General features: G+C 41.0%; 1 protein-coding gene across 3 annotated transcripts in view; it reads right to left on the reverse strand.

Annotated features, from left to right (window-relative positions):
* MNAT1 (MNAT1 component of CDK activating kinase) overlaps window positions 1–16,523 on the reverse strand; it is a 124,959-nt gene that overhangs the window by 4,723 nt on the left and 103,713 nt on the right. Inside the window, exon 8 of one of the 3 annotated variants that reach the window (XM_062630770.1) lies at window positions 31–119. The exons of the other annotated variants lie outside the window; for them this stretch is intronic. Within the exon in view, the coding sequence (XP_062486754.1) occupies window positions 35–119 (85 nt within the window). The 3' untranslated portion in view covers window positions 31–34. Of the gene's footprint in view, window positions 1–30; window positions 120–16,523 lie in introns of those variants that run through there. 3 annotated transcript variants of the gene reach the window in all.

The raw sequence follows: 16,523 nt of genomic DNA on the forward strand, positions 1-16,523 counted from the left end.
GTTTCTGAGGCGCAAAGAACCCAACCACAGCTTGTCAGACGGTAACATCTGAGACCACTGGCAAATGTGCCCTCACTGCTCCACAGGGCAGTCTTGTTTCAAAGTTGCTCAGGAAAGACCTCAGAAACAGAGAAGATGGAGAAACAGCACAATCAAACCAGGCTAAAAGAAAATCAAAACCGAAACCCAAACCAAAACCACCACACACCAAAACATCCAACCAACAAGCCAAACACCCCCCCGCACACACACACACATAGTACTTCACCCACCCAACTGTAACTACCAGTACTTGGGATTGTTTCATACCACCTTCACCATCTATCCAAGATAAATACACTCCACTGGTGTTCCTGCAGATGCATCACTAGAGGTACATGTGGAGTACTGCGTATTTGGCAGGCAGATTGTACTTTTTTTGATTTATTAGGTATTTTATTGGGGTGAAGAACAGAAAAATCATTCAAAAACTGTTTGACAGAAGAAAAAAAGATCATGTAACTCTATTCCACAGAATAGATTTACTGCTCATCTGATTATCTGCATTATCCAAGGTAATAGGGCAGACATTAGATCTGGGAAATCTTCCAGATTCATCAATATAAATAATAAATAGTGGTTGCATGAAAGCAGGAAAATACTCCAGCCCGGAAAATTGTGTAAAGCATTAGTAACGCAGTAGCACACACTGCATTCCTGAACCTTCCTAGAGAGAACTGTTTTCATTAGATTTACCAAGTCTCTAAGATGAACTATCAATGTATTATTCACAGTATCACTGCAGAGACTGGGTCTTATCAGATGAGAGAAGCACATAATAAACTTTTCTGTGGCTGTTTTCTCTTGAAGAATGCATGGCCTGGGTTAATCTAACCCCTGAGCAGGTAAGAAACTGAGCTCCTCCACTCAACTGTGATTTGTTTGAACCAGTTCTACCACATAGTCGGTCCATGCAGCCAAAGCAGAATTTGTTTATAGAATGAGCTGAGTTCGTTGCTGTTCGTCATTACATAGCCCTGGGAAGTTCATTTGGGAACTCAAATGTGTTACTTAAACCTTGCAGACTGTAACCTGCACAATACAAAACTGATACTAAAAGAAGTCCAGAATAGCAATTCATCCTTCCACAGACTAGCTACAAGCCTGATCCCAGGTCTTCAGGAGGCAAATAGCAGTCTTTCGTCTATTTCAGGAGGCGCTCTTTGAATTTAGATCTTAACAAACCAACCAGCTATTACTGGTGTCAGAAGTTCCTGCTGACCACCAGCCAGCACAGCCTGTTCCAACATATACTGAAACTTTTAACACAACCATGAACTCCACAAGGGCCCCTCAGGAGCCCAGCTCAATGCCCCAGGTCACACTTCCAGTCCTGACAGCAGCAATACACCTACCATCAGCCACTCTTCTCCTCTGCCCTCCACCACCACAAGCTTTAAGTGGGGGAAAAAAAAATAAATCTATTTACTAGTTGAATGGGGAAGACTTTTCCCTGGAAAGGAATAGGTTGCCTGTTCCTCTCCATGGCTGCCTTGAGGAACCAAGACATCATTTGGTTGATAAATACAGCAGAACAGTTTTAATTACTTTCATTTGAATGTGCCCAGGAAGTAAAAAAAAGCACAACAAATAACTGTGGTGTGGGGTTTGCTGCAGGCACCAGCAAACAGGGAAGTTCCCACTGCACCAGCCAAGCGGGGCATACTACTTGTTTCTTTTCATGCCTCTGGCTATCATGCCTCTGCATATACAACTGCAGCAATCAGTGTGAATCAGTATCAAGAAACCACTAAGCACCATGAACTCCAAATAAGACAGATCCCAAGGCAGACAGAAAAAAGAATATAACCAGATTATGTCAGCCATTAGTCTTGCAGCAGGAGAAGACCAAATACAGCCCATAGTGCAGGGGTGCAAGACAATGTCACCCTAAATACCACAATGGAGTTTTGGCTATTGAAAAAGCCTACAAAAGAGAGCTACCATAACCACCACCATTGATGCCTGAGCAATCCTACTTGCAGACAGCAGACCCACCAGTTCAGATTCAGCTTAGTAAAGCCAGCCTTTTTATTAGTACTAATACTGTTGAGCTACACTAGTTTTCTGAGGGTTTAGTGAGCAGAAACTGCCCACCAAGATGTCAGATGGGCCCCAGACTCCAGCTCTTCCATGCCATAGGCTTGCTCAGCCCATTTCACATACCCACACACCAAGAAGCTGCCACAGAACAGTCACCTATTCATCCCGATTCACAGAGCTGTGCCTGGAGTTCCTCTCATTCAGACCAGCACGTGATCAGGTGAAGAAGCTTACGGCGTGCTTGTAAAGCCACCCTTCAGAGGCTCTTATTCAGGGGCTGCAGCTGTTAGAGTGGACTGCTGAAAGCACAGTTGGCATTATGAGCCAGCCCCCTGGTTCCAACTGACTTCATCTTTGACATTTCCAGGGCCTTACTTAAATCATAAAACCATAGTTGGAAAGGACCTCGAGGATCATCTGGTTCTACCTTTCTAGGCAAGCATGACCTAGACTAGATGTCCCAGCACCCTCTCCAGCCAAATGTCCAAGACATTTTTTTCCAAATGCTTGGAAATAAACATACCTGTACTTAGTTGACATTTGAGTATTTCCCTTCATAGGGAAACTTCAACCAACTTTCCAGTAAGTCTTCACCTTGCAATAAGTTCTTCAAAAACCAAATGCCTACTGACTCTAGTGGGTCTCTATTTGTTACAATGAATACTTAAGAAAAAAAAACTTCTTACTTGGGAGACTGAGTTCATAGCTCCCAGAACTTTTATTTCTTAGTTTTGCGCCTTCCAAGAAAATAACTCTGTTCTAACAGAAACAGCTTTTCCCAGGAGGAAAGCCAAGAAACCCCCAACCCACCAAATCCATGAAAGAATGTGATTCTTTTTAGCCTCCTCCATCTGCTTTTTCTAATTAGCAGTTTGTTTCAAATGCTGTCTGAGTGTCTCTGGGTGGGAATACATGTCAAGGATGTGTGCTGACACAAAGTTCTTTAAAGTAAGGGCTGCCACAGCACACCTCAGCTACAGTGGAACAGCACAGAGTTCTGCTACTGGAAATGGGAGGAGGGAAAAAAAAGCCTAGAAAAGCAATATATAGCTGTTGCTGATAAAGCCAGTTCTGACTCCAAAGGTAGAGATCAGTGACAGCTTATTCCTCCCTATTTTCCCCCCACTCCTCCCTTACACCAAAGGGCAAGCATCTCAGACGATGGCAGCTCAAAGCCACACATGCCCTGCTGCAACAGCGACCCAGCAGCAATTCAGGCTCAGCGCTTCCACTCTTACCATTCAGCTACTGCATGACCAATAAAAGAATCTCTGGAGTATTTAACATAAGAATTAAGTAACTTTTATTTGATGTTTCACATAAACTGTTTCCTCTTCAAATGGAGAAACACATACTTAAACTGTAAGATATATTCCATTATCCATACCAGAGATACTGTTACAAATTACCTATGACATTGGCAAGTACAACTGCAAAGCCTGCAACAGGAAAATCTTTCAATGCAAGGACACAAAGTCAAACCAGTCACCCTTCGTAGGGGGAAGAGAACAAAATCGTATTTTACCATACTGTTTTCCCTGAAGACTTCCTCTTTTTGTGATAAAATCCAGACTCCAGAGACCCAAGATTTCCACTGAAAAACTAAGAGAATGGGGGGTGGAATGGAGGGAAATTTTCTAGACAGCTTCTCAAAATACATCTTCAGTAGTCAATGTGTCATAAAAACCCCCAACTCTTCTATTGGTAAAAACAGCTTAAAGGAAGAAAAGTTTTAGAGAGTACCTCATTCTCCAGCATCTTCCTAGCACTGAACTAGCAATTCAACTGCTGCTCTAGGCTTTAAACAGATATGAGACCAGAATCAGGCACTTGTGTTTATTTAACACATAAATAAACATTTGCCTTTAGAGTAACTGAGAAGCCAATGCTGTTGCCTACAGGTAAGATGAAAAAGCATGGAGAAATTAAGATCAAAGAACAAGGGGAAATGCCTTCTGCCCCACAGAAGCTGTCTGATATAACAATTTTAAAAGGGGATGTTTTAAAGTGTAAATGATGAGAAAGCTTTTAGAGAATAAAGCAAGCTTTGTATTACTCTGACCTAATAACGCATTTTCTCAGCCACCGACTGACAGTCCTGGACGCCACACACATGCTGTGCATGCAGGTTTCTGCAGGCACTGCTGTAACAACAATTTTTAGACAACTCCAGTGTCACTGCAGGGTCCTACCCAAGAAGGCAGTAGCCCTAATTCAGTTATTTCACATAGGGAATGACTATAGACTCAAAGTACTACGGACTTAGGCTATTGATTTAAAGCACTGTAGAGTACAGAGGTAAAGACTACAGACTTAGAGCACTTTGAAATGAGTCATAAACTCCCAAAATGCTGTGAGCTGACCTACACCCATCTTCAGAGGACCTACAAATCAAATTTCACCTGTAAACAATACATTAACAAAGTTAACAAGTTAAATAAACCTCCTCTTTCCACTGAGTTACACAAGCTACACGTTTACGTTCAAGAACTCACATGTAAATCCAATGCATGTTTGATAAACACATTTTGCACCTCCTGCGAGCCCAGAATTCACACTGTGTGTCTGTGTATTTCCTTTGATAACAAATACTACATTTAACCAGCACTTTCAAAAGTTAAAGCAATGACAGAAATCAATCTGATTTGGACTTTTTACTTTAAAAAAAAAATAAAATAAAACCCTGAAGCTCCTAGAGTATACCATAATCCCCAATTCAGAGAAAGGAGGCATATTCTCAGATTGTTTAAGTCAACCTCCTTTATAGATCTCTGTGCTGTTACAGGGCAGACTCAAGACAACGAATATCTGAAAGTTCTCGTTTTAGCAGGTAACTGTTTCAAAATAAAAATGGGAAATGGAAAGCAGAACCTGCAAACACATTAATCCTTTGCAAGCAAAGAAAAACTAAAGGCTACGCAATTCTTTTTGTTCACATGTTTCAGCTCTGTAAAGGATATTTTATACAAGTTCTATCCTGACTTTTCTTTCTTATCGGGGAAGTTCTTCACATCCCACTTTCCTCCCAGTAATATATTTAGTTGTTTTAATGGCTTCATACATGTCTCTCAAGAACCATCACTGATTATGCTGCATAAACTGTTTGCTTCTTGTTGCTCACCACACATTTCAGCACCACACACTTTTGCCGGCGTTCCAGACACCATCTCCACAGTATGTTCAACCATTACCATTTGATTATTTTTTCTTTCCCTCAAACTGAAAGGATTTCTGCCTAAACGCTTTCCCAAATAGCTGCTTGAATTCAAATCCCTGTGCATTCAGCTGGTAACAAAAGGTTAATGTCTATTTCTAGAAGCCTCACTCACAGGAAGCCTTCCTTCAGCATGAGCAACTTCCGTAACTCGCGCCTCTGGGAGCAGAGGGGATGGGAGTGCTCTTGGATGAGCGAGGCACCTGGTCCCCCATTTGTCATCTTCCTGAGGTCACCCACCAGCTGCCTGTCCTCTCAACACCCAGCCTCGCCACCGTGGCAAAGGCATCTTCCCTCGCTCACGTTTCCAGGTCTGAACTTCCAGATACAGTAAATCAATCCGCCATCGCAGAAACCACTCCAACAACTGCAAGTAAGCATTTTAACACCTTTGAGTGGCCTCGCTGCGTAACAAGGACACTGCAGTCCTAGCTGGAATCCAGCAAAGCACTCGCTCTGCAGGACTAGTATAGATTACACTTTGGAGGACTGCAGAACTGCAGCTACATTTAGCCTATGACTAAATCAGGCTCCACTTGTACTTGACCCCGAGAAGAATGTCATTGAACATCATAGCCTTTTCTCAGCTATGGTCCCCTATCTCTTCCTTTTCAATGGCTAAAAAGACTATTAAGCCATCATTTCTAATGGCAAAGTAGCTCTCTTTTTAACATGTTGTGGAAATGTTTTGGCATGGCTCTATCTTCAAATTCTTCATCTTTCCTACTGCCTCCAACTCCACACACTACATTTAGGACAGAGGTCAGCAGAAGAACATGGATATGTTTAAATTGTTATTCTGAGGAAGTTTGCCATTGTTTTGTAACTTACTACCTGAGTCAGGATTGTTCTCATAGGCTTATCTTTCTTTTTTTCCTTATAAGAATAAGCAAACTTCAGTCTTAAAGACATTACTGTGTCTTTCCTCACGGCTAAGGGAACATTTCCCTGGGTTTGATTCTATGAATACAGCATCTCCTCTGTAGGCAAAAAGAGAACACAACTTTTATTCTGAAAGATAGTTCTTTTGGACACAAAAATTCTTCTTTTAACATAAAAATTTCCTACTGTTCCTCACTCATTGACTCTGTCTCTGACTTCCGCACACCCCACTGCATACCATAAATCCCCAGTGCACGGCAAACAATCCATATTGATGAACTGGGGCTTTGAGTGAGCTACATGAAAGAGATTCCTTCTGGACCAGCTTCCATGTAAATTACACAGCTGTGAAGCAAATGAAGCCATTTCTGAACAGAGCACTCAATCAGGAACACCTACAGGAATAGGATGGAGATGCACAGAGACTTTTTTTACCCCTTTTTTTCAGTACATTTGTGGCAAGAGATCACAAAGATGGTCATGACTGTACCACAACTGCAGAGTGCAGCACAGACTGCTGTGAGCAGAGAGGAGATCTTTTTGCCCCAGAAGCTCTGGTAAGGACCTTGACTTGGGGCCCAAGGCTAGAAAATGGACTGGCCAGCACACTTTCAGAGGGTTTTTCACATTGAAGGACTGTGTTTTATTTCCAGCAAGAGAGGACAGAGCCCCTGGGGACTTGGGTGTCAGGCACAGTCACAGTCAGGTCGCAGACTAATAGAAGTCAACAGCCTGTCCTGGCCCTACACCTTCCCCCAGTTTGCCTCCTCCAACTACTTGCTCTGGTGCATGGCTCTGAAATGCCACTGTGGGGCACTGACCTCAGTGAGAACTCAGGCTGGACCTAAGGGGGAAGAAACATCGCCTTCTACCCCACTAGCATAAAGGACTAGGCGCAGCAGAACAACAGCAGGAAGGCATTTGCCACAGACACAGGCTTTACCCCAAATTGCTTCTGATAGGAAAAAAAACATCATATGAATGAAGAAAAATGAAATACTGTCTCCCCAGGTCAGCTGGTCTACCCTGCTTTCACTGTGACACAGCATCCTCTGTTCTGATAGAGTAGCAATGAATTCATGTTGCACAGTAATTCCAGCTTAATATGACTCAAACAAAACAGCACAAGATGTGCAAGAATTTCTAGAGGGTTTTTAACCTCTGATACTGATCAGATAAGTAAGCCACCAAACCTAATAATTTTCTCTAATGAATAACTATGAGCACAGAGCTCTGTGCTCATAGTTATTCACCTAAGATAATAAGAACCCAAAGTTATTTTCTTTAGGCAGTATCTGAAAAGCGTAATTGTTGAAAGCAAAAAGACTGCAGTTTGAATGATGCTATTTAAAGATGAGACTCTTCAGGTCAAAAGAAGGTGAAAAAATCAGCCTGCCTGGTATCGCAGCTGACTAATGCATTAGACCCTCTGCTGCTTCAGTTTCTGGTTGCTGCTGATCAGGTCAGCATTTCAGTCTGATGTTAAGGATCAAGTTTACAGCTCCCAGCCATGCTGGCATTTGCTCCTCAGGAAAACCTGGAAGAGGTGCCAGGGAGAAAGTGAGGAGAGCAGGAGCTAGGAGCAAGAGCTTCTCCTCAAAACCACAGCTGGGCTAAGAATTAGGATCATCTGCCCAAATCACGCACTGCCCTTTGACTGAGCTCTCAGACAACAACCTGAAAAGGAACTAATTAGCCCCACTCTGTATCACAGAGCAGTCAAAGACAGCTCACATGGGTGGAGGGGAGAAGGGAAACAGTTGCTCTGTTCCCTTGAAAATATTTGTATCACAGAAAGAAGGAAAAAAACCCCACTCCTTCAGTTCTAAGCAGTTTCCTTCTATCTGTCAACATATGGTAGGAGCTATTATTATTTGGCTTAAATACAAAGTATCATCAAGCCTATTTTTCTATTTTAACAGTTTGACATTTCTATTGTGAAATCTGGGTGCAATTATATGGATGTTATTGTCCTTCTCTATTGTGCCCTGATGGAATTTCTAGAGGGGAAAAAGCAGTGATGACGGGAGATTTTCATTTTACTCTTCTAAAAAGACAGTGAGTTAAGTGTCTAAATAGAATCACTATTTTATATAATTTCTGTTGAATTAATTTTTATTCTCTGCTGCTTTCAGTCTAATACAGTTTCCTGAACCAGCAGGAGCACAGGTATGAAAACAGAAGTGTGCTGAGTTCGGCAGAATAATCTTTTGGTTTCACCTAAAGGAGAAAAGTGCTAACAGAGTTATAACAACCCACCTTGCAAACTGCATCCTCAATAAGTGTATGCAAAGAAGTTATATGTACTAACTGAACTGCTTCTCAAACCCTCTGATGCAGAAAATGCATTTTCAAACATTTACAGAGAGTGATGAGTGATTGGGGGATTATTAATAAATACTTACATTTAATAAATTATCTGGTGATATCCTGCTGAGGAGAGAACTCACATTAACACTAGGTGGCAGAAGGCTCTGTCACATTGAAGACACCTGGCAAACACACTCATTGACCTAGACTTCAGCTTTGATAGGTGATTTTAGAAAAGCTAAGGGGAAAACAGTTGACAGCAAAACAGCTATAAAATCCATTTTCTATCTGCTCTTCCAGTTCTAATTCTGGCTCTGACACCTTTAGTGCACATCATTTCACTGTTTTAAAAGATCACTGGCTATCCCTGAATCTGAGAACACCTTCTAAACTTGAGCCTTAAATCACCTCTTATTCAATTCATGCGCAATTCTGTATATGACAGGTGATTCCATTAAGCTTTTATTCAAGTAAGAGAGGCATTCACAGTTTAAAGAAATAAATGGTCATTAGGGCAAGTACACAATAAAAACATACACTGCTAGTTACCTTGAAAGATACTTGAAACCTATCTTGGAGTGCTGTAACAAGCACACTTCTGCAGCTGAAAGAAAACCAACAGCCCTCAAGCAAACTCATTCAAAACTGCTCAAGACTTGTGGAAGAGGTCTCCTAAAAATGGCAGCTGCTCCTTCATGGAGATGCACTTTCAAGAGATACTTTTGTAATGACATATAAAATTTCTTGGTGCCAATTGGTTTATCCTACATTTACATATTTAATCCTTTAAGAAGTGTTTATGCTTGACTTTCATTTACTGTGGCTACCCTCTTTCCAACTAACCTAAGTTTCTCTTTCATCTAGCCTAAATCAAGTATACAAAGGGTAGAAAAAATTTTAATTTCCAGTAAAAAAGAGGCAAATGAAGAAATACTAGCAATCACAACTCAAAGGCAGTATACAAAAAAGAATTTGCTGAGTGGGCTCTAACAACCTGGATGGAAAAGAAAGCAAACAGCAACGTCAGATGTAAGGAGGAAGCTGTAAACAGAGAGAGGAAAAGTAGAAGACAAGCAATGTCTAGATGTTGACAAAAGGGCTGGGAGGAGAATAAGCTATTTCCTTAGCCAAGTAAGTTAGAGTTGACAGCAAAAGTTTTCTAGATCACTGTGGCTCCACTGCTTTTACACTTGCCAACCAGTAACGTCCCAGATTTACAGCACTTGAGGGCTGGGCTCCACAAGTGTGGTTGGTGCCAACGAAATGCTCAGTAGCATTGTGGTGGGTTATTCTGCACCTCTAGACATGGAGAACCTTTGTGTTTAGATATAGTACATTTTATCATTCACAGTTATCAGCAGTGGAAATTGTCATCTAAGCAGTAAAAGATGCTGTTGAAGAAACAGGACAGATTGGTTAGAAACTAAAAATCATTTTGGCCATGACAAGTCATCTCACTGCCCATTCTGAAGGTGAGGGATCAAGCCACCCTTTGCAAATTGCTGAGAGTCAGAATAATCAATAGTAGGTAGGAAAAGTCTACTTGCCAAGGCTACAACCACTGCCAGCAGATTATTAATGCATCTGTCTGCATTCTTTAATGTTTCCTAAGAAGCAACTATGTTAACTGAAAAGGTGTGATGTGTCACCAGCCTTTCTCCTCTCTCCTTTTCATTTTCTCTCTATATTAAAACCTTGGCTACCAAAGAAAACAATCATGTTTCACCTCATCTTTTCCCAGCTTTTCTGAAGTTCAGTTCCTGCTCTATAGCAATATATACAGTCTAAGTACTATCCCTGACAAGCTGTTTGACAACCCTAAGCTGCACATCTATTTTACTCCCAGAGCTTTGGAGTTGGTAGGGCTTAGATGGGAAATGGAGACCAATTAAAATAAACATAGACAATATCAATGAATTCTTCAGAAACACACAAGACAAGCAAAATGAAACACTACTGGCTTTTGCCCACAATTAGAATACAGCCCATCTCACAGGCTGAACGCTCTGGCTGAGGTCCAGAAAGATACTTAAGCACATGTCTTATTTTAAGCATGTGAGCAGTCTCATTGATTTCTTCACTCATGCCAGTAAGAATATTCAATGCGCTTAAAGTTAAGCACATTGTTAAGTGCCTTCCTGGATCAAGGCCAGGCTATTTAGCCCTTGCAAGAGTTAGTCTACAGAATATTTACCATTATTTTAACATCTCAAGACTTACTCTGAGATAAAGTTTTATGGTGTATGGAAATATTTCATTCATCAAGTATCACACAAGCAATGACTGGTTTACAGCAACCTTCAGGGAACAGATATTCTTCCTCTTCCCCCATCTTCTAAAGCAGTAACTGGAAGGATTATCAAGACACATACAAATACACTGATAAAGAAAATCAGATTTGGAAGGGGAGCTGGCAGTCTTACTGATCTGGAAAGCAAAACTAGCCCCATAGTGAAAAGGTGACAGACATACTAATTTTCAGTGAAAACTAAAGTCATTCACCAATATCCCATTCAAATACCAAGTCCTGTCCAGCAAGATTGAAAAATAAGCTAATTGTTGACTGAAATGAATTATCACAATAAGGACACATTATTAAAAAAATCCATTTTTTTTTCCTCCTTCCTTTTGCATCTGGTTGAACGTAAAATTCAATGAAAGACCTGTTAGTGCCTCCTCAAGATGATGTCACCACATCAGAGCACTTCAGAGAGATCAAAGGCACAAAACCCACTCTTGCTTTGTTACAAAGGACTGCCATTTGCTTTGTTACAGACAAGTGCATTATTATCTGGTTGGCATTATCCAAGTTCACTGTCCTACTTCATGTAAGAACTAGAGAAAGGCATTTAACATAAGGAAAGCTGTCCTGGGTCAGACCACTGCTCCCTCCACCCCAGCCATCCTACTCCAGAAGCAGAAAAAGGAGCACACAGGAGCCTGAGCACTCCAATGGGACCAGCACAACACTATGACCGCTTGCTCCTATTTTATAAGCAGAGGTAATTTTTTATTTCAGTACTTGTTTCTTCCTGGAAAGTTTAAACTCAGTAGTGAAGTTATATAATTGACAGGGTGATACAGGAACACAAAGCCAATTTATAACTAGGTCACCTCTTTGATGTCTCAGGTTGACTCACAGCTGTATTACTCATCGTAGAATTATAGAATCATAGAATAGTTAGCGTTGGAAAGGACCTTAAGATCATCTAGTTCTGGGCTGTGTCCCCTTTACTCCCTGCCCTCCATGAGGTATTTTCACACACTGACAAGATCCTTCTGAGCCTTCCCTTCTTCAGATTAAACAGTTCCAGCTCCCTCAATCTCACCTCACAGATACCCCATGTCCTTACTCTCACCAGTGTATCCATTTCTCTTGCACTGAGGAGGCCAGGACAGGATCCAGCACTCCAGATGTGTCTCTCGCCAGTGCTGAGCAGAGGGGAAGGATCACCTTCCTTGGTGAACACTCTACCTAATGCAGCATGGAGGCCACTGGCCTTCTTTCCTGCAAGGACACATTGCTGGCTCATGGTCAGCTTGGCATGCTCCAAGGCCATCCACGCAAATCTGCTTTCCAGCTGGTCAGTCCCCAGCTTGTGCTGGCGCATGGGGTTATTATTCCTCCCCAGGTGCAGGACTCTGCATTTCTCTTTGCTGAACTTCACGAGATTGCTGTCTGACCATTTCTCCTGCCTGTCAAGGTCCCTTTGAAGGGCAGCATAACCATCTGACGCACATGCTGCTCTGCTGAACTTCGTACCACCTGCAAACTTGCTGAGGGTGCACTCTTTCCCTTCAGCCCAGGTAATGAAGATGCTAAGCAACACTGGTCCCAGTACTGACCCCTGGGGTGTAGTACTGGGTTCTGTTTTGCTTTGAAATCCACAACATAAACAGGTATGTTAATGCCACTAGTTTGTATTGGTTTAACTAATTCCCATTTTTTTTATTAAGATGGTTAAATGAGCACAATATTTACATGTACAAGAATCGAGTCTGTTTCTGAACAGTATCTGCTACTTTAACTCATTCTTAAGAGTTAATTTCCTTTAAGAAAAGTTCAAAAGTCGTTTATGACTTCAAAAGAAAATACATACTTTTCAAACTGCTTTAGTATGTAATAAAGTCCCCCATTTATGTTAGTTAAGAAATCATTTCTGTGAACAAAATTGCACCTTTGCTTGAAGAAATAAGAGCAACAAGAAAGCTGTATTCCAGAACTGGGATTATAGCCAGCTCATGATGGAAAAACATTGAATGCTTATGACATAATTAGTGTTACAGCATTTGCTGCCAGAATTACAAAAATTAGTTTTAAAATGATGCCCTAAAAGAATGTTGTTTAACTGAACTGAAAGCACATTCCAAGAAATGTGAAAAAACAAACATACCACGATTCCAAATCTAAATTATGCACACTAAGGGCTTGTTTTAGTACGAGTACACTTAATGGCTGAATAAAGTTTTTCAAAAAATTATTTTAAAGATAATGAATGCCTGATTTCCAAAAGAGTCACATGAAATTTCATCACTGACTCATGTAAAACTAACCTCAAACTTAACCAAACAGAACTGTGATCAATATTGTGTCAATCTGAAAATATCTGGGTTTTAAGGCAACAAAACCAGATGCAAGGATGAGTAAAAAGTTGGAATCCACAAACGGAATGGAGTTCTTTGCCACTGAAAGATCTGGAAAAGTTAATACTGACAGGGAGAAGCCATAAGTATGACAAGTTTTTATAGCGTTGCCGCATTTAGTAGGAAGAGAGTCAAGTGCAGCTGAAATAAAAAGGAGCTGGTTTGTTGTTGTTGTTTATTTTATATTAGTTTGTTATTGTTCTGGGGGGTTGTTTATTTTTTTTCTTTTAAAGATGGCATCCTCCACTTCTAAGCAGCTTGGGGCATGGACTGTTCTTCCACACACCTCTAAATCACTGTACACTGCCTAGTACAACGGACTTGTGTTGTACATTTGCAGGCACTTTTGTAAAGCAAAACACAGCAATAAATACAAAAAAACTCCAACCACATAAAATATAAAGTGTCAGATTTACCGACATACTCTTGAAAAAGCCAGAGGAGTTACTAAACAGTAAGACACAAAAAGGCCAACTATATATGGTAGAGTTGTGCTACAAAATAAAAGGACACTGGAAACAGATTCTACCTTTACTGAGAAAAAAAAAGAAGACAGGTTTTTCTTTTGTTCTTTTTTTTCTTCCCTAAAAACCGCTGAGCGCCTTGCAACCTTAATCAGTGACTCAAAGGGCTCATCCAGTGAGAAAGAAGCCCATCCAGTGGACAAAAACCTAACATTTACCAGCCAGGCAAGTCTTCTTCACTGGCAAAAACTCTCTCTTGTGACAGGTTTACCTTTGTTCTGCTGCAACATGTGACTACGTGTAGAACTTATCAGGGAGAGGGAATGTGGTCTGGTTACCCAGTCTAACTATGGATGAACTTTAATATATCAAAGAGACATAGACCCTTGTAACTGTAGCATGGATACGCTGTTGGGCATGCTGTTTGTACAAAAGTGTGCATGTACTAACATGCATGTGCACGCACTGCCCACCACTGTGCTCTGTCATACATCACAATGTCAGAGGAATGTGATAGGGGATAAAAAGTTGCCTATATCCACCCCTTTTTATTATTTATAATATTTCATTTCTTGGCAAAAAAGACTTCTCATGCAGCGGAAAAAAAACACTAACTGAAACCAAAAACTGAGGGGAGGGCGGCAGAGTGGAGAAAATGGGAGTTGTATTCCTCAAAACAATAACCCCTACACCATGACAGCCTTGCTGGCTCCTTTTCTACTGACAGGAAATTTCTGTAACAGAATAATGTGATGCTGGAACACAAAACTGCACAGCTTCATATGAGACAGCCTATAGTCCTGACCAGGGATTAACGAATCAAGTAAAAAGCCCAGTCCTCTCCTTTGCCTTTCAAATACTAAAAACTTAGAATGTGACAGAAACCTGTTGAGTTTGACAGGGTTTAAATTATATTGATATGAAGTAGAAGAAGCAGAACAGCGAAAACTGGCAGAAAAATTAAAAGCCCAGGACTTCATTGCTTCATAGAGATCACTGAAAGTCTCCATCTTCACAAAACAAGGCAGAAAATCCAAGAGGAACACAGAAGGGCAATGGATTTACGAGGTCTGAGAATCCCACAACAAAGACGCAATTGATCTAGTTTGATTTAATTACTTTATCCTTGAAAGTTTAAACAAGAAAAAAGTAAAATTAAAGCACAGAAAGCACATCCTAGAAAAGCACTGTAAATACTGTCCTTTAGGCAAGGCATGTCTCCCTCCCCACCCCTGGAAAGTTGTCTAGCATTTGGCATAACTCGAAGGAACAATCTTCTCCCCTGGTGAAGTCATAGAATCACAGAATAGTTAGGGAAGGAAAGGGCCTTAAGATCATCTAGTTCCAACCCTCCTGCCATGGGTAGGGACACCTCACACTAAACCATGACACCCAAGGCTCTGTCCAGCCTGGCCTGAACACTGCCAGGGATGGAACATTCACAACCTCCCTGAGCAACCCATTCCAGTGCCTCACCACCCTTACAGTAAAGAACTTCTTCCTTATATCCAATCTAAACTTCCCATGTTTAAGTCTGAAATCGTTACCCCTTGTCCTATCACTACAGTCCCTAATGAGGAGTCCCTCCCCAGCATCCCTATAGGCCCCCTTCAGACACTGGAAGGCTGCTCTGAGGTCTCCACGCAGCCTTCTCTTCTCCAGGCTGAACAGCATCAACTTTCTCAGCCTATCTTTAAGTCAATCTTGAGGTCAATTAACTTCACTGTGTCTGTATCATCTGTCAGAGCCGAATCTGCCATCTTCATGTCTGACACAAGCTTCTACACTTACTGAACAGATCAAACAAGTTTTAAAGAAATCACTGTGCTTTAAAGGGAAGTTCCATGGTTATGGCAAGTCAGAAAGCTGCAACACAGAAGGTGAGTGATTATTACATTAGTACATGATACACTCCCCTAGAATATTAAAGTACACTGGATATTTGTACAGGAGTTTAACTTCTTTCATGCAATTTCCTCTTTCATTATGAAACTCCTTTAGTCTTCAATCATCATAAACATCTGTACAAAATTAAAGATAATTTTCCTGCTTTGTGCTCTTAAAATGCTTAATTTCTCATATCATTAATATATAAAAACTCCTTGTTACAATGAGAAATTTAAGAAACAGTGTGGGCCACTGCTTTAACATACAGAAACAGGCACATGCATGTTTGTGCACAAACATGCAATGAATGTTATAACCACCCTTTTTTCTTAAGACTACATAACACACTAGGGCTTTATGCATCACTGTACAATGTGATGTCACTGGATTACATGTCATGACACTCTTTGGTATCATTAAACCAAGGGCCAGATCTCGTCATGTTTTATGGCCACTATAACTCAAGTCCAAACTCATTTCCCATTAGCCCCTATATAATGTTTGTTGTACCTCAATGTATAAACCTCCAAATTAAAGGCAGCAGAGGAGAGAAAGATAACACATATGATGTACTTAATGCAGTTCTTCAGTTAAAATGAATGCTAAATGAATACACAGCAGCATGGTAGATAATGCAGGTGTTTAAAAAAATTCTCTATTGAAATGCATTTCCTTGTAATCGACCGTTAAAAGCAACTGAACCAGTACTCCAGCTGTCCCAGATGGCAGCCAGGAATGGGGAGCACTCACTAGATGCGTAATAAGGAAACAATGTCGGCGTCTCTCTGGACCTATACTTCTCAGGTTTTAAGCTCATGAGCAGCTTGGAAGAGCTTATTACAGAGGAAAACAGGTCACTTTTATTTGGGCATGGACCTGTACTGAAGTAAAAAGCTATATTCTACACAAAGGCACTCTGACATTCTGTTGAGAAAGAGGGTTTGGTCAAGTGAAATTTCTTTACCACCAAAATAAAGCTAATAATTTCTATTGAGCTGGTCAACCGCAGTACATCACACGTGACAGGCTGCTGATGTGAT

The sequence above is a fragment of the Pezoporus occidentalis genome, unplaced genomic scaffold (genome assembly GCF_034315485.1).
Source record: "Pezoporus occidentalis ecotype Australia unplaced genomic scaffold, CSIRO_AGI_Poc_V1 ctg36, whole genome shotgun sequence".
Classification (NCBI taxonomy): Eukaryota; Metazoa; Chordata; class Aves; order Psittaciformes; family Psittacidae; genus Pezoporus; species Pezoporus occidentalis.